Source organism: Eublepharis macularius, chromosome 6, assembly GCF_028583425.1.
Source record: "Eublepharis macularius isolate TG4126 chromosome 6, MPM_Emac_v1.0, whole genome shotgun sequence".
Classification (NCBI taxonomy): Eukaryota; Metazoa; Chordata; class Lepidosauria; order Squamata; family Eublepharidae; genus Eublepharis; species Eublepharis macularius.
In genome coordinates, this window is record NC_072795.1 from 8,890,988 (window position 1) to 8,918,909 (window position 27,922).

General features: G+C 43.4%; 1 protein-coding gene across 2 annotated transcripts; it reads right to left on the minus strand.

The window, feature by feature from the left end:
• Positions 1 to 1,591: 1,591 nt before the first annotated feature.
• On the minus strand, positions 1,592 to 27,470 carry LOC129332403 (cytochrome P450 2J4-like). Of its 2 annotated transcripts, XM_054983500.1 has the most exons (10): positions 27,220 to 27,470; positions 23,807 to 23,969; positions 21,153 to 21,302; positions 15,577 to 15,737; positions 14,543 to 14,719; positions 11,720 to 11,861; positions 9,069 to 9,256; positions 5,666 to 5,807; positions 2,625 to 2,778; positions 2,063 to 2,240 (listed from the first exon to the last, which is right to left on the minus strand). In XM_054983500.1, the coding sequence occupies exons 1-10, from the start codon at positions 27,385 to 27,387 to the stop codon at positions 2,156 to 2,158; spliced, it is 1,530 nt and encodes a 509-aa protein (XP_054839475.1). In that variant the 5' UTR covers positions 27,388 to 27,470; the 3' UTR covers positions 2,063 to 2,155. The 2 variants fall into 2 exon arrangements, with proteins under 2 accessions (XP_054839476.1, XP_054839475.1); XM_054983501.1 differs by lacking the exon at positions 2,625 to 2,778 and having other exon boundaries at positions 1,592 to 2,240.
• Positions 27,471 to 27,922: the final 452 nt, after the last annotated feature.

Below are 27,922 nucleotides of genomic sequence, written 5' to 3' on the forward strand. Positions count from 1 at the left end.
GTTGGTTTCCTGTAGACCTTGTGACCTAACTGAAAGTTTGCTTTGCGGATGACCAAGGTATCCAGGAATGGGAGTTTTCCCTCGATTTCTTTCTCCATTGTGAATTGTATGTTCAGGTGGATGTTGTTGAGATGATTCAAAAACCCCATCAATTCTTCCTCCCCATGGCTCCAAATGATAAATGTATCATCCACAAACCGAAACCATACACTAGGTTTGTGGGGTGCTGATTCTAGAGCTGTTTTTTCAAAATGTTCCATGTAGAAGTTTGCTATAACTGGGCTGAGAGGGCTCCCCATGGCCACCCCATCCATCTGTTCATAGAATTCGTTATCCCATTGGAAGTAACTGGTTGTCAGACAATGGTGGAATAAGGCTGTTACATCCTCTGGGAAAATCTGATTAATAAGTGCAATAGTGTCTTTTACTGGAACCTTGGTAAACAAGGATACAGCATCAAAACTGACAAGTATGTCTTGTGGATTGAGTTTCAGAGAACTGATTTTGTTGATGAAATCTGCTGAATCTTTGATGTAAGACGAGGTTTTCCCGATGTGGTCCTGCAGGAGATCGGCCAGATGTCTAGCTAATTCATATGTCGGTGAACCAATGGCACTCACAATGGGTCGGAGTGGGACTGAATCCTTATGTATTTTAGGGAGTCCATATAGTCTAGGTGGCTGTGCTTCTGTCATGCATAGTTTTCTGTGTGTCGGTATGTAGTGAGGAATTCTTGATCAGCACATTTGTTAGCCTGGTGATTTTGCAGGTGGGATCTCGTTTTAGTTTTTTGTAGGTGGAGGGGTCCAGGAGTTCCTTAATCTTCTTTTTGTATTCCTCTGTTTTCATGATCACTGTAGCATTGCCTTTATCAGCTGGTAGAATGATGATGTCTGGATCTGCATTGAGGGTCTTGATGGCATTTCTCTCCTTGCGTGTTATATTGCTGGTGGGAAGCTTTGCCTTTCGTAGAATCCTGGCTGTCTCTCCTCTTATTTCCTCAGCTTCCTCATCAGGTAGATGACGAATGGCAGCTTCTACATTTGCAATGATGTCTTCCACAGGAATTCTCTACCCCACCTGAGTAGATATAAATGACCTGCCAACACCTTTTCCACACTGTGACACTGAGAGATCTCTGTCTTTTGGTGCTACACCTCTGAAGATGCCAGCCACAGCTGCTGGCGAAACGTCAGGAACTACAATGCCAAGACCACGGCAATACAGCCCGGAAATCCCACAACAACCATCGTTCTCCGGCCGTGAAAGCCTTCGACAATACAATGATAACATACTTTGTAAACCGCTCAGAGTGGGCGTTAAGTTGTCCTGAAGGGTGGTATATAAATCGGATGTTGTTGTTGTTGTTGTTAAGGTATCACAGAATGGCAGCTTTTGCCCACTTCAGTTTTCCTAGGCATTGCAGATTTCATCAGCACTCCATTACCTTCTTTTCTATTTTGACTAATCATAATTATAGACTGATTGTCAAGACAGTCCTTCCCAGTCTGTACATTTGCTTTTTTAGCATAATCATTTTCAAAATCGGATTTGTCACTTTCAAAAGACTACTGAATGCACAAAAAGCTGATAAAGGTTATCAAAGATTTTATTCAGTGAAGAGTGCATAGATACAATAAGCAACTTTTAGTTTTGTATATGGAAAGCGTCCTGTATTGATCTTTTCTGCAGAATCAACAAACTGGATTGCATATGTTAGGTGATAATAAGAAAAAAAAGAACAACAGCATAGATCTGTCTGACTTTCTTCTCTGAATAGCTCTCATCAAATGAAGAAACTAAAGGACAGCATGATTTGGCTTCACCAAGGATTAGCAGAATGTTAGGGTGCCGGGTATCTGAAGAAGAGAGCTCTCGAAAGTTTCTACCCTGAAAAATGTGTTAGTCTGTAAGATACCACTGGGCCAAAATCCTGTTGTTCTACTGCAGACCAACATGGCTACCTACCTAAAGTAGAATGTTAGATGACCTTTCAATATAATAGGATGAAATGGATAGTAATAAATAAGATTCTCTATTTGTGGGTTATGATGATCCAGTGCTGCGGGGAACAGCACAGACCGTATAAGGATGGGGAAAGGTTACCAATAGTAACACAGGCTCTTCATTGATTTTTTTCACTCCTTCTGGTGGCTTAAAGGTGAATGACCTCAGCAGACTGATGAAGAAGATGAAGAGTTCGATCCTTGCCAACTGCTGCCCAATACATGTACGGGCCCCTGCAGAGAAAATATGAAAATAAGCAAGCGAGTTATAATCTATCTACTCTCCATTGTATATATTCCCTAACAACTAATTTGGGAAGGGATTTTTTCCTGGCTAGGTCACCTGCATGTCCTGACCTGGATAGCTCAGGTGAACCTGATCTCATCAAATTTCAGAAGTTAAGCAGGGTCGGCCTTGGTTAGTAATAGGATGGAAGACCTCCAACGAAGACCAGGTTTGCAGAGGCAGGCAATGGCACACCACCTCTGTTAGTCTCTTGCCATGAAAACCCTGCCAAGGGTTACCATAAGTCAGCTGTGACTTGAGCGCACTCTCCACCATCACCACTAGAGATGGGCACGGTCCGCATAATGGACCTAATTTCGTCACGAACTTACCCAGTTCGTCCTTCGCGAACACGCAGGCCGTGGGCGCGTGTTTTTCTCACGAAACGGCCGAACATTGGGGCTTTCTGTCCGTGTGTCCGTTGGCCCGTCATGCCAGGAGTCCCGCTCAAACAATTTCCTTGGCAGCGGTGTGGAGCCACCTTCCCTGTTTGGAACACACCAATCTTAGCCCAGGAAACCTTGATTGGCAGCTCTGTCAGTCAAACAGAGATCACCAGCCTTTCTGCATAAAAGACAAAGCGCCGAAGCTCCGCTCCATTTTGCTGGCGCGGGGACGCGAGTTAGCTTAGCAACTGCTTGCTGTGGGGAAGGGTTTTTTTTTTTGGTGTGAGACTGCGGCTTGTGCCTTGCGGCTTTGGGGCTTCAGTTGCAAGAGAGCTTACTCTTCTCTCCATTCCTGTTTAATTTTTTTATCCTCCTTTCTATTCTAGTTTTCTTGAGAGCACTTAAAAAAAATCCTTTTACCGCATTATCGGGTTACTCTGTTTTCTTTCTGCATTTTTCGAGTCCTTGGGTTCTTCTCGGGCTTAATCCCCCCTCCCTCCCAAATCTCTTCCTTTTTTCTGGGTTGCCGGTGGGTTCTATTGTGCTCTGGTGCCACCCACTCACAGACCCACAGTGGGTGCAAGGCAGCTTTGGGCGTTGTCTGCCTGAGTTCTTGCCTTCTTTCCCCCACATTCTTTCTCGGCTGCTGATGAGATGCAAGTGGAGGGAGAGTGCTATTAGGATCTGTGAAACACCCACTCTCTGATGACCAGCAGCAGGTTTTGGGGGGCTCTGTCTGCTTCACTTCTTTCTAAGCCTTTTTCACTCCCTAAATAGTGGGTGACTTGGGGGGGGCATTTCCAGCCTGGCTTTTGAGGTGCAGGGGGCAGACTGCTACTGGCCTCTGTGAAACACCCACCCTAGGACCACTGGCAGCAGGTTTTGGGGGGCTCAGTCTGCTTCACTTCTTTCAAAGCCTTTTTCACTCTGTAAATAGTGGGTGACTTGGGGGGATATTTCCAGCCTGGCTTTTGAGGTGCAGGAGGGAGACTGCTACTGGCCTCTGTGAAACACCCACCCTAGAACCACTGGCAGCAGGTTTTGGGGGTCTCTGTCTTCTTCACTTCTTTCTAAGCCTTTTTCACTCCCTAAATAGTGGATTTGTATTTGTATATCGATGAAACAGTGTAAGGCACATGATCACTGAGCTTTACAAACATATATTATCCTCCTCCCGATGACAAGCCCTGTCCCTGGCACCTTGTAAGTACCTCCTCTTTTTCTTGATATGATTTGTATGCTGACAAAACAGTCTAAGGAACATGATGAGCTTCCTTGATGGACTGCATCACATTCGGTGAAGTGGGTTTCGTCGGCGACTGTCCTGCTCTTGCGAGCGCAAGGGCCCCTCTGAGGGTCAATCCCCAAAGTCCAGTGAGAAGTAGGACAGCGGCCCAGGTCAGCTTGCTTGATAGCAAGCAAGCTGACACACCACGTCACTAAGGTGGGACTCGTTGTCCACTGCCCAAAGAGGCTCCCTCTGAACAGGGTAGCATAAGTTTCCTTCCCTCAAGGTGTGGAAGACATCCTTTCCATCCCTCCCGTGCCTTCCATTCCAGCAAGAGGCCTTTGAATTACTACATGATCCTGTTGCGGAGTTGGCTTTCACTCAAGAACATCCATTCATTTCCCATCATGGAGAGTTGGTCTCCCCGCCCCCCAGGGAGGGCATCTCTTGTTGATGCAGCCCCATGTAGGTGGGTTTTGTGGGCAGCCACTTCTCCTGGACAGGATCACAAGTCTCTCTCCTTCCCCCAAGGGTGGGTAAGGGTCAGTCAGAATAGGGGAGGGGAAGTTTTTGTTTGTCTCTTTGGAAAAGTGATAATCGAGGAGCGTTACATGAGAACCTTTGGTGGGGAAAGTCGACTGAAGTGAAAATCTGTGGGAAAACCAAGACCTTTTCTGACTCGAACCGGTTCTTGAACCGGGCCCGGTCCGTTAAAAGTTCGTGGACCGTGGTCCGTGGAAGCCCACAAACCCCGAACTGGCGGTCCGTAGGCAAATGCTGGTCCGTGCCCATCTCTAATCACCACCTTTTAGTTTAGCTTTCTGCTTGCTGCGCTGCTTCCTCCCCATCATTGCCTTTCCTTAGCCTGAGTGCAGACTCAGTTACTATAAATTTGCTATGAATTCTGGGGTGCAAGGCATTTTACTGCACCACGCAAAAAAGCATCTATACCAACAGCACAGAAGGCGTAGGACTGACTTGTACTTTAGCAGTTCAGCCCATGGGTATGCAATAAAGAGTATTTAGTTCAGTGAAACATCAGCAATGCTATACTGATTAAACTTCATGGAATGAGTCATCCTCACTCCATTGCACAGCTTTGCACTCAGAAGGCCATGCATTCCATGCCTGAGAACTACAGTTTTAGCATCTGAGGTCAAAGGTCTGGAAATGAATTCTGCCTGAGATATTGTGGAGCTCTCAGCAGAATAAGTGTTACTCATCCATTTGGCTCAATGATGCTATATCAAGAAAGAAGTTTCTCATTATCCACAAGAGAAAAACAAAAGAGTTTCTCAGTATTGCCAAGTTGTAGCCATTTGAATTTACCTTCCATCCGCACAAATCATGCATAAGTGGGAGGTTTCAGCACTATGAAGCAAATATAATATTAATAAAAATATCGATCATAAATCCAGGAAAGGACCTTCTTGGTACTGGCACCAAAGCTCTGGAACTTTTTCCTTAGGGAGATTTGCCTGTCTTCCTCTGTCTTTGTCTTCTGCCAGCAGTTGAAGTCTTTTTGTTTTGTTTGGTATACCCATAGTAAACTCTTGGCCCTCCTCCCTGGTTCTCTGTGTGTGTTTATGTGTTTGTATATTTTTTCTGTATTTATATATCCATTTTAAGTGTTATTTCAATGTTTTCAATGTTTATTGTCTTATGTTCACTGCCTGGGGGACCCTATTTGGGTGGAAATGCTGCAAATAAATATGACAGACAAACAAGCAGATAGGGAGACAGACAGATCTGCACTTACCTGCTCCAAATAGAAGGAATTCTTCTTTCTCCACAAACTTGCCATCCTTGTCCAAAAAATTATTTGGATTAAACTCCTGAGGGGTCTCCCAGTGCTTCGGATCAAAAAGAACACAGCGGGCATCTGGAATAACTATTGCCCCCTGAAAGGAAGAAACTGTTGGATTAGGATGTATCCAGAGCATCATATTTCATTTTTGGTCCTCATGAGCTGGTACTAATGTTTTTTTTATATATAATGATGCTAAACATCGCCACAGAATGTGGATTTTAAAAAATCTATCCAATGGTTCTAAGTACAGAGGGGGCTATGACCTGGGCAATCCCTTGGTATGCGCAAAAATCTAAAACAAAAAATAAATTGTGGGTTAAAATTTCTTCAAAACACAGAATGCCAACTGAGATCTCACAAAGTCTCATGAAGTCACACAGTGAGTGATTCCGCACCCGTTGGATAATGCACTTCCAATCCTCTTTATAGATCATTTGGAATGGATTTTTTTGTGTGCGGAACAAAAAATCCACCTCGAACGATTGATAAAGTGCATTGAAAGTGCATTATCCAAGGTGTGCGGAATCAGCCAGTCATTATTGTGGGGTTGCCTAGAGACCAACATAGGGTTGCCAAGTGGATTTCCAAAATAACCCCAGATCTTGGGGAAAAGGGAGCCGCCAGTTCCCACTTTACATTAGGTCTCCTGGGTAGCGCAGGTCGAATTTCTCAGCAGTGGTGCTACATAGCCAGAGGCCAGCAGTGGGCAGCTAGCCTGGACAGACCAGCCCTCCAGTGGTGTGTGCCCCTCTATAGGGAGCAGAGAGCCAGGGCACTGTGAGTCTGGCCTGCAAGTGACGCTGGTCCCCTGACTAAGTCCCGCCTGTTCCACGGTAGCGAGTGGGCCAGCTTTTTGCTTGCTGCCCTGTTCCCTCTCCTTCATCACCTTTCCCTTCCTCCTCTTCTCCTCCCTCCCCTCCAGGTGTCTGGTATTTTGAGTCCTACAGAACAAAGGCTGAGTTGAAGCTGCAGCAAATAGAGGGAGAGGAAGACGAAGTGGTGAGTGAGTAGGGGAGGGGGAAAAGTGGAGAAAAGACTGAGGGGGAAGCCTGTGAAGAGAGAAAGAGAAAAGGGAGAAAAGCCTGGGGAGAAATGGGTAGAGGAGAGAAGCCAGGGGAGAGAAAGGTCTTTCTTTATATTTATTGTCATCATGAATTCAGGATCCTCTTTATTTATACTTAATAAACGCAGGTGCTGCACACTTGTACCCATAAGCCCATGCTAAAGTCTATTAATTCTCCTCTGCCATAATAAACTACAAACATATCCCATATAGATATATTTTATATCTTTCTTCTTGAAGCATTTTCATTTAAAGTTCCTAAGTTTGGAGATTCATACCAGTGTTCCTGCAAATGAAGAGCCTGCAATCCTAAAAACACTCTCCTGGAAGTAAACCCTGATAAATGTAATGGGACTTGCTTCTGAGTAGACCTACTTAGGATCGCTTCCTTAGGCTGTAATCCTAATCCTGCTTCCTTCTGAGGTAGACCCATTCAATTTGATGGGAATTATTTCTAAGTAAGCATGTTTAGAATTGAACTAAGTTCTCACCCAGTGAACTGAATTGACCGAAGCTTTCTTAGCCATAAAAAGATGGTGAAATTCATTTCCATGAACAGGGTGAATTTGGAGGAGTGTAGTTCAGACCTGGATAGCCCAGGCGAGCCTGATCTCATCAGACCTCAGAAGCTAAGCAGGGTGGGCCTTGGTTAGTAATTGGATGGGAGACCTCCAACGAAGTCTAAGGCTGCAAAGGTAGGCAATAGCATACCACCTCTGTTAGTTTCTTGCCTGGAAAACCCTACCAGGAGTCATCATAAGTCAGCTATGACTTGAGAGCACTCTCCACCAGTTCAGAGCCTAGGTACCTAAAATGAATTTGACTAGGGTTTTTTGCATGAAGGTTGACATTTTCAGGTATGTGGCGGGAATGGGAGTGAAGGAAAGGGTTGTGAATAGTAAGGGAAGAAGAGCAGAGGGAGGAATGTTGCCAACTGAAGCTGCATAAAAGCAACAAATACATAGCTGCTTTTAAAAGTCTTTCTGTGTGTTGAGGGGCAGGGTTGCCCCCCCCCCCACTGTTCTGGATCCTCCCCCAGGTATTGAAATGGGGGGGGGGGTTCCACCGGTTAACCAGGTTCTCCTCCCACTCTCCAATCTTGTTCCTTTAAGTTTTAGGACTCTGGTCTGATGCCTGTTCTTAGTTCTTCACCCTCCCACTTATGATGGCCTTGCCCCAGGCTGCACATGCCTGGAAGATGTCCACTGCCCCATCTAGAAGTGCCTATTTCCAGGTACGTATCAGCAGCTGAGCAGGGACCCACTGCTACCTCCTTCTCCTGGCTGACATGCTAGTTGCTTCTGCAGCCTCCGGGTCAGATTCCAGCCTGCCAGTCTGCTATACAGTGGGCAGGAAGTTCATGAGACTGGCAACCACATGGGTGACTTGTACTCTGTCCAGCAACCAACCGGTGAAATGGCCTCCAGTGCTTAGTCTCTGCACTTCTTTGCCTGCTTGTGAGCCAGGCTAGTTGGCCACTGTGCTTTCAAAGGGCCTTTTCACCTTTTGGAGGAGTCTTGGCTGCTCTCTCTGGTGTCCTGGAGCAGCTGCCAGTTGGAGAGGCTGTTGCAGCTGCTTCTCAATATTGTACATTACACTTTCCTTCTATTCCCACCAGTCCCTCATGGGTCCTGGAGATGAGTGTGCACTGCAAGTTCTGTGTTGGGAACTCAGTTCTCATGCATGCAGAGGTTAAGCATCATGATGTGCAAGGAGTGGGCTTCCCCCTACTCCCACATTGTTTTCCTGACCCAAAACAGCCCCATGGAACCACTTTTTATCTCACTGAAAAACCTTGAATGCACTGAATGCTGCATGTAATTTTCCCTTCCAGGGCAAAGAAGAGTTCCCCAGGATCATTTCAGCTTAGGAAATTGCCACAGGTGGAGCTTAAGCTTCACCTCTGTGAAGCTTCTTCCTACGTGTTGTGCTGTTCGTTTTAGTCAACCAGAATACACACTGATCATCAGGACTTGGGGAAGGTACATACTGTAAGGCTCTCAAACAGAGATAGTCATCAAAGCGCCCAGGGCCTAGGAATCAAGCATACTGATTAGGAGTTACCCAGCCACCAGGCTAAATGCTGGCACTGCACCTCTGCAAACCACTTTTGTACTTACGCATGGAAATCTTCCAGGTGATTAAAAGAGAGGCTCAGTTTGACAAAAACTGTGCATTATGAACAGATTGAGTCTGAAGGTCAACTGCAATGTTAGCAGTTTTATCAGTTGAAGTGCTGTTGTGTGGTGCTTAATTTACATATGATACAGGAGAAGAATCTTCCGTTACCTCAGGGATGAGAAACCCCATAATGTTCACATCCTTTGAACATTGGCGGGGGACCCCAAACAATAAGATATATTTGAAACGTTGGATCTCATGTATCACAGCACTGGTATAGGGCAGCTTCTTCCAGTTTTGATAGGAGAATGACTTAGAGGAACCCAAAACTTCATCTATCTCCTTCTGGACTTTTTCTAAGGGAAATAAAATCAAAGATTCACTTTAGACATGGCACTGAGGCAACATTGAAAAATATGGATTGCAAATGAAATTATTCCACATCATTCCTTTAAAGAAGCTTGCATGTCAGCTGACTTGCAGGAGCTGAATAAAGTATTCCAACAGAGCCAATTAAATTTCAGAGAGAGAGAGAGAGAGAGAGAGAGAGAGAGAGAGAGAGAGAGAGAGAGAGAGAGAGAGAGAGAGAGAGAGGTTCAAAGGCAGGATGAAATAGAGTTATGTAAACCAAAGACAGAGGAACATCTTTTAAGATCAGGACTTGGGACTCACTGATTTAAGTTTTGAGACCCCTCACTTGAGGAAAGTCCCAGATACAACAATAAAGTAAACACTTCCTTCATTATTGTCGAAGGCTTTCACGGCCGGAGAACGATGGTTGTTGTGGGTTTTCCGGGCTGTATTGCCGTGGTCTTGGCATTGTAGTTCCTGACGTTTCACCAGCAGTGACGCTGAGAGATCTCTGTCTTTTGTTGCTACACCTCTGAAGATGCCAGCCACAGCTGCTGGCGAAACGTCAGGAACTACAATGCCAAGACCACGGCAATACAGCCCGGAAAACCCACAACAACCAACTTCCTTTATTAGTTTGGAAAGGACCTATAAAAACTTTATAGTGGCTAATGGAGATAGAATGATGTGTATTATCTCTATCTCTTGCTGCTATTGAACATCTTTCTCTCTCTGCTAGAGGTTCCTGAGGAAATCAATAGTGATTATTACAGAAATTATAGAAATAAGGTTCTTGCATTGAGAAATACTGGAGCTGCAGTCATTCTGATAAAGTCAGAGTTCATTTTACCAGAACCAAGGGAAGCAGAAGGAACACAAGACAACAGAAAGCTCACCATTTTCTCTTCCTATGGCTAGACTTACTATCACAAAGAATGTGGTGGTACTTGTGAAAATGGAGTGTATGGTGACTTACCTGCTCCCACTGTGTTAGGGAATGACAAAGTCAAAGTTAAAATCTGTCAAGTGTGCTGTTTTGGAAGCAGTTTGACAGAAAATGCATGTATGAGAGTAATGTTGCTGCTGAGAATGTATCCTTCTATGACATGCTCAGTCATATCATGACACCTGAGGGAGAATTGTCTAAAAATTGTGGCTAAATCAAGATCCTATGACTGTGTCATTAAAAAACTATTCAAAGACAAGATAGCACTCATATCTTGAGGGATGGAATATTAAGAATATGACTTCCAGGAATAGAATAAAAGACCGCCAACCTTGCCATTGATATCTCCGATTGATGTCTTTTATGATAAATAAAATTGATAATATAAGTTATGAATATATGATGGATAAACAAGGGAAAATATAATCATGGCAAGAAATTCAAGATGAAAGAAAAAACATTCCATAGTTGCTGTATTAACAAATTGTGTTAAATTCAAAGAACAAACAGCTGAAAAAAGGGAGCCAGTTAAAACATAAAACAGTTTTTGAACAATTAAACAACGGAGATACAAAATATTACAATATGATACAGAAACAGAGCAAGTAAAAAGCTGCATGATAAAAATGGATGCAAAACTTTGGAGAAAATCTATGCATGATTCAGAGGGAAAACCTATGGACTAAAGTAACTAAATTTACAGAATGGCCTTCACGGTTCCATTCACAGCCATAAGCACCGTGAATGTGGGGAGTAGAAGGACTTCGCCTATACCTCATGGTCTTTTTGCAAATAATAGAGTGATGTTTACATTGGATTGAATGAGAACATTATATTAGTATTTACTATGTATGATATTGGTATCAATTTTACATAGTTGATAATATTTATTGTTGTATTTATTGATGGATAAGCACTGAGCACTTTCATTAGTAAATTGTGATATGTAAATCGGGATTTATTAGTCATTGAATAATTGAGCACAATGCACTTTAATTGTTAACGGTTACGTATAGATAAGTTCCCCCATGGAAGATCTTGTATCTTTCAATAGCCATTAGAGTTCCGTCGTGTCCTTTAGTTTTGCCATTCCCCTGCTGGGGTCAAGGGATCCCCCGCTCCCACTCTCCACCCCCTGCATCTGCTTACCTGGCTGGCGGGGGGAAAGGCAGGGTAATGCACCAGTCTTGGTAGGTGTGAATTCACCATTTTAAGAGATTTTGTTTAGGTCTTCTCCATGCATAGTTTCACTTTTGATTAGGGAAATAACATAGATGAAAATGAGATGCTTTCATTCAGATATCGGGACTTGAGCATTCACCTGTGTTGTTTGACTAGGGCAGGAGCATGTGTGGGCTTGTGGCATCTCTGGACTTCCTCATTTTAGAGTCACACTAGATGTGTGTGTGGGTTTGTCAGCAATCTAGTATGTAACTCATTGCATTAAAAAAGCCAAAGTTAGCTTATTCTGTGTAAATATCAAAGGGGCTTTGTTCGTTTACATTGCACAACAGTTTCTCACCTTGGATATCTGGATGATTTGCCATGAGGACTAGTGCCCAGAGAAGTATATGGGTGATTGTTTCTGTTCCTGCAGCAAATAAGTCACAAATGCACTGGGACAGGTTCTCTTCATTGTAGGAGGAGTCGGGATCTTTCTTGCTCTGTTATTGACAATGGGAAAAGTAAAATGGAGTTTACAATGAATGCTAAGCATTTCGCTATTCGTAGCAAAACACCATTCAAAGTTCCTGGAAAGTATAAATGCTGAAAATACTGGAGATTGAACAATATGAACAATGAGAAAGATCTCAATTGCATGTGAAGGACCAAATAAACTAATTAAGGAGTTTATGACTTTGGTATTCATCTTGGTTAATATGGTATAACAATCCTATCTGTACCCACTGCCAGTGCCAGGGTTTCTGGCACCCGTGGGCACCCCCATGTGCATGCACACGCATCACACAGCAAACCCGGCCTCTTTGTCCGGCGGGTGGCTGGGACGGTGAATGGAGGCTGGCTGGCTGCAGCAGCTGTGGGCCAGGCATGCCAGCTCTGTGGCACGCGCCTCCACCCGGCACCCTCTCTGGCGCCCCCTCCGGTGCCCCAGCACCCATGGCTCCCGCCTCACCACCTCAATGGTGGTGCCGGCCTCACCCACCCACCCACACACACATGTGCTGACAACTTCCTCATTTCCTTGTGATGACTGATAATTTTTGTTCCATTTTGAAATGTATATGAAATGGATACAGTTGGCTCAGGAGTAGCTTTAAGTGAATATAGGAGCTTTCCCCCCCCCCTGCAGTAAATCCTCAAATTCTGTGTTTTAAATGACATCTTATTTAAGGAGCCAGGGTGGTATAGTGTTTATAATATTGAACTAAGACCTGGAAGTTCACAAGTTCAAATCTCCATTCTGAATTCAAAGGATGACCTTGGGCCAGTCACACTCTCTCAGGGCCAAGCTGCACATGACGAATGACACTTGAACGGCAAGTGGATTGAGTGGAGGGCAAGTGAACAGGGAGAAATACACTTGCTGTTCAAGTGTCATTCGTCATGTGTAGCTTGGCCCTCAGAATTACTTCTGGTCCCCCATGCTTTTCAACATCTGCGTAAAAAAGCCATTGGGAGAGGTCATCCAGAGATTCGGGCTGAGTTGCCATCAACATGCATATGACAAAGAAATTTTTCTTTTGCTTCATCTTTCTTTTCTTATGAAGTGATTTTTTCTTTTAGGTCCTTTTTGTTTTCAAGGACCAAGGAAGTCCGAGCCTGAATAGGCCTTTCCCGAAATTTACAGTTCCTAACCTGTTGTGGGAATGTACTTTCCCCTGCCTTCTCCTGGTTCTCAGAAGCCCACAAGTTAGTGAGGGCACCTTATCTCCAACCTCAGGGCTTAACTAGGGATGCGATCCTGTCTTGGGAAATTCCTGGGGGACGGCAAAGCTTGAGGAGGAGGGACTTGAACGAGGATGTGATTCCATACAGTCTGAACCTCCAAAGCTGCCATTTCCTTTCAGGAGAACTGATCTCAGTTGTCTAGACATCAGTTGGAATTCTGGAAGCATGTCAGGCCCCACCTGGATGTTGGCAACCCTGGGCTTAGCTCAATGGAAAACAGATATTATGAAAAAAGTGTGTTTTGTGTTTGAATGCATGTTTTTTAAAAATATTTAATCATTTCCCCAAAAAGCTCCTTTCATCAATTTACTCAATAAAATGTAGGGGTGTCTTGGCCTAAGTATCAAAGCAAATTGAAAGATGTACTAGTGGGACAAAAGGGGCAAGACAATTTGCATCTGGCCAATCACTTCACTTGCTGTATAAAAATCTAATGCGGGAGGCATAGTTGCTCTGTCACTACAGCCAGCCTCTAATATGGCAGATTACAGAGCTTGGGGAGTTGACCCTTTCTAATTTCATTTCTTTCTTTCTTTGTTTATTTCATTTACACCCTGCCTTTCTCTTCAGTGGGGATTTAAAGTAGTTTATATTGTTCTCCTCTCTTCCATTTATCCTCACAACAACCCTGTGAAGTAGGTTAGGCTGAGAGCGTACAACTGGTCCGAGATCACTCAGCAAGCTTCCATGGCAGAGGGGGATTCGAACCGAGGTCTCCAAGATCCTAGTCCAACACTAACCATTCCACCGCGATGGCTCTTTTAGGTATATATCCCAATATCTCCCCAATGGGAAGTCAGAGTGGCTTACACTATCATTCTCCCCTCCTCTGTTTTATCCTCCTAACCACTCTACAAGGAAGGGTGGCAAAGTGTAACTCGAGTTTTTTACTGGTTTTTTAATACAGTGATTCTTTTGCAAGTGGCCTCAAGCAGAACTCTGAAGAGACTGCATAGAAATATTCTAAATAAAGAAATAAATAATTGGCCCCACTTCAACCAACAAACTTCCATGGAAAGCTGTGGATTTGAATCCAGGTATCTGAGATCCCAATCTAACACTCTATCCAATACATGACACTGGCTCTCAAAATTTACCCCGAATGGCCTTCTCCCTTTCCACCCCACATAAATGCACAAGAAACAATGTGTTGCTAGGAAAAGTATGTGTCCTGTGCTCACAAATGATAGCCTGTACTTCACAGTCAGTGCTACATGTTCGATATACACAGGAGTATTAATCCACACATACTTAGTATTACATTTTTATCCCATGCTGCCTCGTAGAAACCCCAAACAACATACGTGGTTCTCTCTCATTTTATTCTCACAACAGCCATACAGTTAGGCTGGGAGGGAGAAAATGCCCCAAGATCAACTATGAGCATGTGATGCAATGCTGGTTCAGAAGAGCTGAACACAAAGCCAGTACTTACTTTCTCTATCTGAAGTAGGTAGTAATCGATGAAATCCTGGGGCTCAACCAGCGACCGATGCGTCTTATGCTTTTCTACCTCCTTCCTTGCAAAGGAACTTATAAAGTCACGGGAGGCAAATACCTTCTTGTGAGGCCCTGGGAGATGTTTCATGAGCCAGGGAAGAGTGTCGTACAGCTACAAGAAGGAAAAAAGCAAAGTCATGTGACTGCCACAAGAAGGCGCTGTAATATATTCCATAAACCTATCTTTTGGGTCGCCACTTTGGCATCTCTTAAGCCTATGCTTCGGACATGTTCAGTCATTTAGCCCTTTGGGGAGGAAGTTATTAGTCACATTAATTTTAAATTAGAAAACTCATTTTTTTTGAGGATGTAAATGCACTGTTAAACTACTTGTCTATCTTTTGGAACTGAACTAATGGTCAGCAAAACTGGACCCTCAGTGAACTTACAATTGCTAAAAGACTTATACTTGAACACTGAAGAAACAAAAGCTCACTTCCTAGCAATCACTGGATTGAAGATCTTATAAACTTATCAACATTTTAAACGCAATATGTTGAATTGTTGTTATCCGCTCTGAGCCCGCTGATACGGGGGGGCTGGAATATAAATGTAATAAATTCAATTCAATTCAATTAATTAAATTAAATTAAACTGTGTAATTTGCCTTGAGTCTCAGTGAGAAAGGTAAACTATAAATACACCGATGTGTACATACATAAAAATAATGCTAAATTAAGTAGTGCTGTCATTATTAGAACTGAACAAAGCTTGTATATCTCATATAATTTAAAATTTCCTGTATATGTGCAGAAATGTACTCGAGAAACCCCTTAGAAGTCCTCCACAGTATATCTGCTGTCTCCTTGTCAGTGACCATCCCCTCTCCCTCTCCCCACTTCACATGTCTCCAGCTCTAAATTCAAGGGGATACAAATTCATGTCAAGTCCAGATAAGAAAAGAGATTCAGTTAAATGTTAGTATATTATACTGGTGAATGCTTTGGAGGGGGAAAAAAGGCAACTCACTAACTGAAAGAAGGTCATTGAAAATTGTATGATATTCCATAAGGCATCTTTCAACTTGATGAATTCTTCATCTTTGAGAGAAAACCGTTGACCAAAAATCAGAGAACAGATCACATTGGTGACAGAATTAGAGACAGGCGATGAAGGGTCAAGAGGCTGCCCTGAAAAATGAAATGTTTGTTTTAATATTAATTTTGCCTCTCTGCTTAGTTTTGAAAGTAGGATTTCACCATGGAGTGATCCCTGAGAAAATGGGGCCGCTGAAATCTGTTACTATTTATCTTGGCATGAGAAAACAAGTAAAGAACATACTACTAATTAGTATACTGAAATGTAGAAAATGTAAATCTTAAATTCTACCAGTCTCACCAGTTGTAATAAAAAAGCTATCGGAGCAATCCTATTTAGGTCTACTCAGAATCCTACTCAAATCTTTTTTGCAGAGATTTCTTCAAGGAAAGCATTCTTACATTTGCATGTATGCGTGGAGGGAGGTATGGCATGGTAGCAGGAATGAGAACTTCATGGATAGACAAAATTTTCCATCATAGTCACTCAAGCCGTTAGGCAGGCTAAAATAATTTATTTGTTATTTATTGTCTGCCTTTCTCACTGAGACTCAGGGCAGATTACACAGTGTGAGTCAGTACAGTTAATATCAAAGGCATTTCAATAAACTTGTGTGATGGACTGCACTGGCTCCAGCTCTGCCTCTCCTGAGAAGCGGCCAATGAGAGCAGGTGGGATACTGGGCCAATGATAGCAGGTGTTTGTCGAAAGGGTGGAAAGTGAGGCAAGAAGGCTTTGGGGCTGCTGAGGGATGGCAGCAGAGATATAACTGATTACAAATCTGTTCTGTTACTTTGAAACATTCTCTGTTTTAAACGTAGTGTACTGATGAGTTTTAAAATCATTCACTCCAGTGTTCTATCTTGCAAATAAAGGTTAATTTTGTTTTGATTATCCCTGGCTGGCTTGAAGTCATTGGCTGAGGGAAAATATAGCACATACACAACCCTCAGGCATTGGTCATCATGATAAATGGGCCAATATATTTAATCTAAATAGTGGCAGCGTATACAAGGGAAAGTAAACTCTAAGTTCCCTTTCCCCAATAGTTCTGGGCAGTAGCTGAGTGACTGGAGGTATATATAGGGAACAGGCTGCCTGCCTGTTGGAGCCTTTGAAGGAGGAAAGAGGGGACCCTGTGTGTATTTGGGCAAGGCTCTTTAACTGCTAAGAGAGGTTCGACAGGTGGTGTGGTCCTTTACTGCCTGGGAAGCCCCAAACATGTGAAGAGAAGTTTAGGGTGGGTGGTGGTGAGAAGGCAGTCACCATAACATGTAAATATGTGTGTGTGTGTGTATGCAAATTTGCAAAGATTTAAAAACCAGCAGAAAACCAATACAGAGCTGAAGAAATGCTGAAACAGCGCATAAACAATTCTATGACTAACACATTAAACAACACAGGAATTACTCAGTAGTGGAGTTTATTCTCATCCCCAAAGGTGCTACTTCCCGCATAGCAAGCAAAGGGGGTTCTGTTTGTACCTGCAGTTCTTGCTCTTGAAAATATGCCTTTGCTGAACCGAGGCCAGGACACACTTGCAACACACATCTGAAAATTCTAGCTCAGTACCTTCCTAATTAGCAGCAGTGATTAGAAGTACTGCCAAGATTCACCAGAAAAGTTTTCGTTAGAAAGGTCATGCTAGTTCAAGGGCTCCTACTTTGATATTTTATCCAGACCTTTGGGCATCAAATCACATGGTCTCTGGGGTGAAGGGTTGTCAGACATTCTGGTATTTGGGGGGAATGTCAGGAAATAAGGTCCCCCAAATACCAGCCACTTGGGCTGGACTGGGAAAGTAGCATGGCCACCTAGGTGCTAGCTAGGCTTTCTGTAGCTGAGCGGTGCCACCCAGGAGTGCATGCTTGTTGCACACGTGAAAGGTAAATCACTCCCCCCTGCTTCTCCGTAGGATCCGGTATTAGGTCAGACCCCATCTGGCAACTCTATTTGGGTGTGTGTGTGAGCAAATGCTGTGGTCTTGGTGGCCTTGTGGTCTTGTATAGAACAGCAGGCAGGGGCAAGCAGAGCGGCTTCATGGCAGTTGGGTGAGGTGGTGTCTGTCTCTCACTTGCTTCTTGAGCTGCTGCTGAAGCTGTGGCAGAGACAGCAGCAGCATCCAAGGCATCTGCACAGTGGTCACCCATGCACACATGCCCTGTGGCTTTCCCAGCACAGGCCCTGGGGCATCTGTCCCAGTTGCCACATAGCTAAGACTGCCAGTGGTGGCAGAGAAAGATGGATAGCTGTGCTGTGCCATTTCTTGAGATGGATTGTAAGTAGAGATGGGCACGATCTGCATTACGATAAAAAAAAAACCACGAAAATGGTGATTGCGCAATCGTGAACCAGCGGATCATGATCGTCCATGGCCAACGATCCAGCGGTTGGGAGAGGCCTGGATCGAGGCGATCAGGCTCGGATCGGGTAATCCAGACACTCAGGCGCCAGCAATCTATTCCCCTGGCAGGGGAATGCCTGAGCTGTGTTTGCCCTCCTTCTGTCGCCCTGGAAACCCGAATGGAAGCCCAGCTTTCCTTGATCAGCAGGGCTTCCTTCCAACCACGGAGCAGCAAAGCAGTCACAAGTTGGGAGAAGAGACCCAAGGGAGGGAGGGGGAAGGGAGTGTTCTGTAGCCATGGGCACTCCAATCTCATCCCTGCAAACCCTGATAGGGAGCTCTGATGGCCAAGCACAGACGAGTGGCCAGACCCCCCGCCCCCTGAGGGGAGGCAGCTCATCACCGCCTCCCCGTGCCTGCCAGGCCCGGCAGCCGATGGCACCACCCACCTTCCCACATAATACCAGCGTGCCCCGCTTTGGCCTCCACGATCCACGATCCATGATCCACGATCCACGGCTCGGGAATGGGAGATGATCGGCGCGGATCATTATTTTGGGATTGTCATCGGCGCTGATCCACAATCCTCTGGATCGTTAAAATTTTTTGGGTCGTGCCCATCTCTAGTTGTAAGCTGCAGTGCAAGAAAATCATTGAACTGGACTGCACCTTGATGTCAGACATTCAGAAGGGAAGGGGGACCATTATGCAGATGCCTAGACAACATGCCACCTCATTGTCACTGGAACAGCATGGGGAAGAAATATGTATGCATGAAGAATAAACAAGTCACTTTTGAATCTCAGCTTTGAATATTTCGACAGAGCTTCATGAGCAAACAGAAACTCTCCTATGCCAAACACAAAACCCCATCCTATTACAAGCCAAGTCCAGACCCCTCTGAAGGGGAATTGCAGCTACCACTGGTTGGTTCTGCCCAGGAGTCCCACCTTCCCATTCAAATTCCTTACTTTTGAGGAAGGGAAAGTTGATGTTTAATTTGGAATCCATATTCCTTAGAAATAATGCTAAGCAGTGCGTGTTTAAGGATCGAGGGGGCTCTTTCCATGATTCATCTTCCCCATGAGACTTGAGGATGAAGTTTTTAACCCAGCGACGAGCCGCCTCCCCTCAGGGAGGGGACGTTCACACACACGCACACACACACTTAGAGCAGAGGGGGGGAAAGTTTTTAACCCGTCCCTGCCTCTCCAAATAGAGAGAGACACCCCGTCAACATGTTTCAGCCAGCTTTTTAAAAAAAGCAGGGACAGAATCCTCCATTCCTCCCCACCTGATTTTAAAAGCAAGCAAGCAGCCAGTCTTCCAAAAGCACACACACACAGCCATGAATGAGGTTTTCCCACAAAATAGTGTTTTAAAAGCAGGTTAAAAACAGAGTGACAGACAGAAAAACAGCCATTCCTCCTACAAAGCCCCGTTTTTTTAAAAAGCAAAAAATGTTTGGAGTGCCCATGGCTACAGAACACCCCCCTCCCCTTCCCTCCCTTGGGTCTCTTCTCCCAACTGGTGAGTGCGTTGCTGCTCTGTGGTTGGAAGGAAGCCCTGCTAATCAAGGAAAGCTGGGCTTCCATTCGGGTTTCCAGGGCGACAGAAGGAGGGCAAACACAGCTCAGGCATTCCCCTGGCTCCGTTGCCCCGGGAATAGATTACTGGCGCCTGATTGTCTGCATCCCCGATCAGATCCCGATGGCCCGAATCAAGCCCCGATGAAGTCCCCCGAATGCTGGATCAGTCGCCATGGACGGCACCGATCCGCCAGGTCCCGATTGCGCGAACACCATTATTGTGGGTATTTTTCTATCATAATGCCGATCGTGCCCATCTCTAGATGTGATCATGCTTCCAACATTGTCAGACAAACCTCTAACATTATATGACCCACCTGTACGCAAGACTGGACATCTATTTGACATGTTGGAGAGAGGCTATGGCTCAATGGTAGAGCATTTGCTTTGTATGTGGAAGGTCCCAGGTTCAATCCCCGGTGTCTCCAGTTAGAAAGATAAGGTGGTAGATGATGTGAAAGACCTCTACCTAACACCATGGAGAGCTGATGTAAGTCTGACAATATTGATAGACCATTGATAGACCAATGATCTGAGTCAGTATGCACTTCAGTATGCAATATTCACTTCTTCTAAAATCCCTCCCAGGAAACTCCAGTCTGCCATGGCTACTTTGCCATTCTGGGGTTGGGGGTTGCGGGGAGGAAAGAGGTGATTATGTAGATTGCTACACAGGATCATTTGAGCATTATGAACAAAATACCTGGATTGCAATTAGGGACAAATGGTTGTGGTGGAGGCATGGGTCCGAGCTGTGTAACTGAAAACAGACATTATTTTATGCTGCTGATATAAAATTGTGTATCAGTATTGGTTTTTATACTATTTATAATGTTTTATTGAATTTTTAATAATATATTTGTTGGAAGCCACCCTGAGCCTGCTAGCAGGAAGGGTGGGGTATAAGTCGAATAAAATAAAAAATAAATAAGTAAGTATGAGGCTGTTTCAAGTGTTCGTGCATACTGGGTTTTCCAAGGTTAGACAATGTGAGTTGCAGTTGCAAATGTGAAATGAAAGACACACTATTGTTGTGTAGAATCATTTATAGGTTATACCTTAAGCAAAGAAAAAGCCATTCTACAAGGGGATAATATAACATGTGAAAAGGTCTCACACTATCAGACATTGCTGACATCTACATGTTCCTTCCCTTCCTCTGTATGCCTTGTCATTTTAGATTATACATCTGAGGGCTGTATTTGTCTCTCTTAATTGACTAGAGCTGTTTTAGGAAACAACTGTCTGAAAAGAGGGGGAGGCCCAAAAGGAAGGAAGGAAGGAAGGAAGGAAGGAAGGAAGGAAGGAAGGAAGGAAGGAAGGAAGGAAGGAAGGAAGGAAGGAAGGAAGGACACTTGCAAAAGCTCCCATCTGGCATTCCAGAAGAGTGGTAGAGTCAGTAGCATAACAAAAACAACACACATTTTTAAAACAAACTATTTGGAACACCTTGAAAATGCCGTGTTAGAATGCCTTGTGCTCCATGTGAGTTTAAAAATAGAGAGAATGAGAATCCACAGACAGAGTTCTGCATACTGGTACAAATGTCAGAGTAATCTCCTAGTAATACATACCCTTTGCACGTGCAAAAGTCTCAACAAGCTGATGGGCCTCCTCTTCTATTTTGTGCTCTATGCCCTTCTTCCCCAGTCCCAGCTTCCGCAGGATAAGTATCGCAAACTTCCTCTGTTGCTTCCAGGTGTGACCATTTGAAAGTCCAATACCTAAAGATATCCGTGAAAAATTATAACAATTCATGTAAATTGTTTTAGGTTACTAGCCTAGAAAGTGCAAAATGCAATGTCTTTGCGCTCCTGAACATTCCAGAGTTACTGATCCTTTAAGAACTGTAATGTTGACTTGGAACTGTTCACTGTCTTGTAGTATTTGTCTTGTAGGTTTACAAACATACAAGGGCCCTACTTACTTCCAGTTTTAACTACTAAGAGATTTAGGGCTTGTTCATAAAATAGTTCTAAAAAGTCAGTATTTACATCCCAATTCACTGTCATATTGCATAAAAAGTATAAAAGAGATCACTACAGACATACTTGTGATCAGGGCTTTTTTTCTTGGAAAAGAGGTGGTGGAACTCAGTGGTAGAACTCAAGATCGCACAATGACGTCCCTTTGGGTCAGCTGGAACAAGGGGGGAGTTTTTTAAAGTTTAAATTGCCCTCGGCGAAAATGGTCACATGGCCGGTGGCCCCGCACTCTGATCTCCAGACAGAGGGGAGTTTAGATTACCCTCCCCTCAGTGGCGCGGAAGGCAATCTAAACTCCCCTCTGTCTGGAGATCAGGGGGTGGGGCCACCAGCCATGTGACCATTTTCAAGAGGTGCCGGAACTCCGTTCCACCGCGTTCCTGCTGAAAAAAAGCCCTGCTTGTGATTAAAGGCAATATCATGGCATCTCCATATATTGCAGTTTTTGCATTCAAATGTATTACACGTGGACATCTCCCCTAAATGCTAAATGCTAAAATATGTATAACATGAGAAAAGTTTGGACAGTTTGCATGGAGAAACAATGTACAATGTAAATTGGCTTTGGAGAAACACAGTGAAAGTAAATCTTCCTATCTATAAGAGAAAGAGAGTGTGAGAAAAAAACACATAGATTTATAAAGTCATTTAACATGTTCTTATCATGGCCTCACCATCAATTTTGGTACAAGGACTAGCCGTGCTGAATCCATCCCATTGGCAGGAAAAAAATGCTACTTAAAGCAGTCTTTCTCTAAAGATTCTGCTCTGAGCATCAGGCTAAACAAGACACTAGGCATATGTTAATTAATATGTCAAGTGATGCAATTTTACTTGGGAACTGTAGTTTTAAAAGATAGAGGGCTTGGGATTGCTGGGGAGAGGAAAGATTCTCTCACTGCCCTCCACAGCCTCTGCTGATTACTCCCTATTTGCAGATGCCAGATCCAGTCATACTGATCCATGTCTTGAAGGTAGAGTACTGTATCATGCTCCCCATGAGGTTGCCCTTGATGACATTCTGGAAAGCTCAAGTGGTTCAAAATGTGGCAGCCCTCTTCTTAACTGGGACTAGCCTGACTGAAACCTGGCTGGATGATTCCAGTGTGGTTACTTTGACACAGCTGACTTGGGCTAGGTATAAAGTCATTCACCAACCTTGAACTGGAAGACAGGGTTTTTAGACAGGATTGGTTCCAACTCTGCTTGTCCTCAGAAACAGCCAATGAGAACAGGTGGAATGCTGGGCGAGTGGCAGTTGGAGTCAGTTGAAAAGAGTTAGAGTGGTGAAGAAGGCTTTTGGAGCTGCTAAGAGGAGGCAGCAAAGATATTGCTGGCTGTTACAAACCAGTTCTGACACATTGAAATATTCCCTGTTAAACCACAGTATATTTATGTTTTAAAATCATTCACTCCTGTGTTCTATGTTGCAAATAAAATTTATTCTTGTTTTTGTTTTAATCCTGGCTGGCTTGAAGTTGTTGGCTGAGGGGAAACAAGACACACTAACAAACCTCAGACACTCTGGTTAAGACAAACAGGCCAAGTTTAAAATAAATTGTGGCAGCATATGGAGCAGTTGCTGAGAGAGGAAGTAAATTTAGGGAATGAACTGACTGTCTGGTGGAGCCTCTGAGAGAGGAAATAGAGGACCCGGTATAGATGTGGGTCAGGGCTCTCTGCCTAGAAAATAGAGGTTAAACACATGGCTCTCAACTGCCAGTGAAACCCCTGAACTTATGTTAGGGAAGTCTACAGTGGGAGGTGATGTGTAAAGGTGGTCACAGGGAAGAGAGATTTTATCTTCCTTTCAAATGATAAATGTTTAATTGCTTTGTATGCTACCTTGAGCTATGTGAAAAGGCAGAGTACAAATGCTTAAATAAATAAATAGCTAGTGGGAATCTTGTTGCTGCTATTCTGAGGTCCTTCACTGACTACAGATTACTTTCTAGGTCCAATTCATGGTGCTGGTTGGAAAGGGACCTGAGAGATCTCAAACTCTACTCTGATATGGAGGTTTGCTGGGTAACGGGCCAGTCATACACTCTCATCTTAACCTACCTCACAGAGTTGTTGTGAGGCTAAAATGGAGGAATGGGAGAATGATGGTGTAGGTCAATGTGGGTTCCCGCTGAGGAGAAAATGGAGGAAATGAGAACAATGGTGCTTTGTGTGACACTCCTTGAGGATTTCACTGCAAGGAAAACAGAGAAAACCTTTTCTTCTTCATAAGCACTTACCATTTTCATTTCCTAAGGCTTTAAAGAAAGGAGTTTCTGGTCGCTCATCAAAATATTCTGAATGTTTGACCACACCTTCTTTCACTGTTTCAATTCCAGACAGTACCACCACAGGCAAAGACCCTGCCCATATCGTGTAAATGTTTCCGTATTGCTTTGCCAGCTGCCATTCGGACCAAAAAAGAGAAGCATTATCTTCCAGAAGACAAGATGATTCCAAATAGACATATTAACCTCATTCTTCCTCAGCTTCTCAGGAGCCCTGTGAAGCTCTTCTCTCTGCCTGTTCTCCCTCCCAGTTGTCTTCTCTTCCTTCACTTCTTCCCACACCATCTTGCCTCTGGGACACTTCATTTCAAGCTCTGTGTGGCAGCCCCCTTGATATACAGTACTACCACTTTATGTATATGTATGTTTGATTTGGTTTAGTTATTTACTTGAACTTTTAAATAACTATACAAATTTCAACATATAAGGCTAACTAAACCAGAAAATACAAGAGAAGAAGAAATGCATTAACAAACATTGGCACTCAGCATAGAAGAATATGTGGCTTGCAGCAGGGGGGTAGCCAGGTCCCCGTATTTTCCAAGTGGGAGAGAGGGGATCTGGCACTCATCTTGTTCTTTGTGTAACTGCTGTCACTCATCTGGCTGGAGTGGGGGGGGCAAGATGGGGAACATCTTCCAAAGTAGGTATTGCTTTTTCTTCTGTTTTCTCTTTCTGTAGGTAAAGAAGCAATACCTACTTTGGAAATTCTTCACTAATAACCTTAGGATTTACCTGGTTGATTTCCATCTGCCTGTATACGCCCGAGTCCTCGGACGGGGACTCTGTCAGATATACATGTATTATTCTTGTGATACAAGTTATCAGTATATAAGTGATGTATAAGTCATATGTATGAATTGTATGTGTTATTAGACTTATAGTCTTAATAAGAGATTCATGAATTCTTGAATAAGAGTGATTGTTAATATTTCTTTATCCTCTGATCAATAAATCCATAACAACACAACATCTGCCTTGCTGAGCAAGTAATCTATGGAACACTTACAGCAATGGCAAAAAGCAGAGCACATTATCAGAAAACTCTTGATTGAAATTATAAGCAGAAAGACATTTGTGGGCAATGGAGCTTTCCCTGGAATATGTCCAAGCATTAGGGGATATGCAGTGAAGAGGCAGAGCCCTATCCCACCACACACAAAGAAAATTCAAGCTCCAATGCACTCTCCCTGTCTCTCTCTCAAAATGCCAACAGCAACTGTCTCTCCCTCACTGTCTGCAAAGTCAGAGCTGGGAGCCCCCCTCCCCCCTGCTCTTTGCTCCCTTGTAACAAATTTAGAGCTCCACACTTGAAAGGAAGACCTGCCTATCAAGCAAAATTGGGCTTAGATTGGGGTTTCCAGGGCAACAGCAGGAGTTCAGACAGAGTTCAGACAATCCCTGCCTCCGGTTGCCAATGGAAATGATTGCAGTTGCCAGATTGTCTTGCTTGACCAACAGCAACAAACAGCAATGAACAAGGCTTGCAATGACCACCTGTTTGTTTAGAATGGGGCCTCACGAACAGCTTGTTTGCGAACAGCTGATTGGGCTGTTCATGGCTTTTTTTAGTTCGGATTGCTGTTCGTTCCCATCTCTAATTATAAGCAGAAAGACATTTGTGGGAAATGGAGCTTTCTCCAGTATATGTCCAAGCATTAGGGGATATGCAGTGAGTTCAGGAGGATTTTTGATATTCACATTCCAATGGGATTCAGTTTAATTTTGTTTAGACTGTATATGCTGCCTCTCCAGAAACCTGCATGAGGTGGCACGTAAGTTAAAAATGGTACAATAATATGGTCATGAAATTGCAAGCATAAAAATTATCTATATAAAGCCACAAATGAAACAAGCAGATATGATGTGACACGAACAAAAGCCCCTAGTATTTAGCAGCGTACAACTATATTTATGAAATAACCCTTAGACTAGAAGCACTAATGAAAACCAGCTAAAATTTGGAGACGTATTTGGGGCTGTATTCTATAATTGCGGTATTCTAGTTGAGGCGTGTCTTGAGTACAAATTCATAAAGCAGAAGTTTCTGTCTTTCACTTCTGTTTTGAGGCTAACTGATTTCTCAACCATCACTTAGTAAAGTGTTTATTTCAAGGACTTTACAGCTTAAACCTTGCTGTCAGGTTTCTTTTGTTCTTTCCCGAGGAAGAAGGAAAAGAACTTCTTGGAAACTTCATCACACTGGCTGTGACAAAAGTAATTCTAGGGAGAAATGGATTCCCATTTGAGATCAATGGAAAAGTAAGTCAACCATAACAATGAATCCGAGCCCTGAATTTGAGTCCCATGGCACCTTAGAGACCAACAAGTTTTCAGGGAATAAGCTTTTGAGTGTCAGGTACTTTAATGCTCAAAAGCTTCCACCCTGAAAATCTTGTTGGTCTTGGTCTTGAAGTCAAAAAGCTCTTCACTTATCCTCCTGGAATCCTGCTATTCCACCTCACACTCACACAGCTAGCCATCCTGAGCTATAAATGATTTAAGAGTACATACAAAATTAGTAATAAAAATGACTAGAAAACAAATCCAAAAAATAACATTCTTGTTCGCACCACTAATGGCCGCTTCCTCGGCTTTCTCTGAAGACGTTTCTGTCACAGACGGGTCCAAAGATTCTATTTGACATCGTCAATCTTTGTGAAGCATTGTGCAATTAATGTACACAACAAAGCTGATGCTGCATTTGTAAGAGCAGTTCCTCAGCCCCTGGTTTTCCTTCACCCACTATTAGATTTATCTCCTTCACAGCCACCAATATGATGGATGGAAAAACCCCCATAGGAGGAGTCCACATTGCTTACATGTGACTGATTGTTAGAGGTTATCTGTGCACAGCCCACCCTCCCCTCTCTCCTGGTGTAAGTCCTCTGATCTGGGCATTATATGCTGATATTGAAGAAATGGAAAGTAGGCGCTCTTCCTTCTTCTGGCAGATGAACTAATGTCCTCCTGAAAGAAGGGACCAAAGCATCTAATCCATCCTGAAATCTCTAGAACTATTAATATCATCTTGGCTCAGGGGCAGCACAGGTGACTGTTGGAAGAGCATCAGGTTCAGATAAGTAGCCTATTTCTACCACAGGAAGGCAAAAAGTTGAAAATCTCTTCACTCATCCTCTTACTCAGCAGATTAACATTTCTACATAATATTTTCCCTATCTGTCCACATACTATACACACACACACTGTATTAAATAGTTTTATTATTCTGATATTTTTTCTTTCTCTGCTTGTATATTATGTGTATGTTGTCTGTTTTTTAAACATTTCATTTATTGTTTATTGTTTAAAAAGTAAAAATTCAATTAGAAAAAAGAAAAGAAAACCAACTCTAAAGGACATACCTTAATGAAAGTATCCTGAGAAAAGTTCGGTATTATCCGCCAAATGCTTCCAATGAGAGGAAGCCGAAGAGGCCCTGGAGGATAGTTCTTGTGTGACCAGCATTGTTTCAGGAAGTGCATGATCAGAAGACAGGCCAGCACTGATATCAAAGTTGCTGGTATCCACATTATCTTTTTCCCCTCTGTGTTTGTAGCTTTCCTGTATAACTGGGAATCTGGGATGCTTTTTCTTCAGTTCCTGCCTGTGCTCCTCAGAGACATTGCTGCTTCTCTGAGATTTTTCTATGAACACCCTTTTATATGTCCCAGTTATTAAAATGAATGTAGAAACTTTGCATGCCGAAACTACCATTCCCTTGGAATGTGATCCTCCAGGTGCATAGTGTGACATCATGTGTAGCGAATAGCGATCGACTCATTAATTGCAATATAATCTAAATAATTGTGTGAAAGAGAGTTTAACATCAAATGCCATTTTATGACCCAAACCTAGGCAATAAGCCAATATGTGACATAAAATTCTTCACAAAGAAACTCATCACAGACTCATGATTTATACACAGAATAAGGGAAGTGCTAAACCGGATGCTTTATTGTTGCAGAGTTTTCTGCTTTGCCTTTGAATGCTCTCAGATATACATAGAAAGTCTATGAAATATCTCATATCTGCTGTGTTCTTTAATGCCTGCAGTGTATCTTTGAG

What these genes read in the sequence shown, in the direction of transcription:
- LOC129332403 (XM_054983500.1), bottom strand. Translation starts at nt 27,387, where the DNA reads ATGTGGATACCAGCAACTTTGATATCAGTGCTGGCCTGTCTTCTGATC. An exon ending in CAATGACCTTCTTTCAGTTA is followed by an intron (nt 14,720 to 15,576) that starts GTGAGTTGCCTT and finishes TCCTTCTTGTAG; the next exon opens with CTGTACGACACTCTTCCCTG. An exon ending in ACCTACTTCAGATAGAGAAA is followed by an intron (nt 11,862 to 14,542) that starts GTAAGTACTGGC and finishes TGTCAATAACAG; the next exon opens with AGCAAGAAAGATCCCGACTC.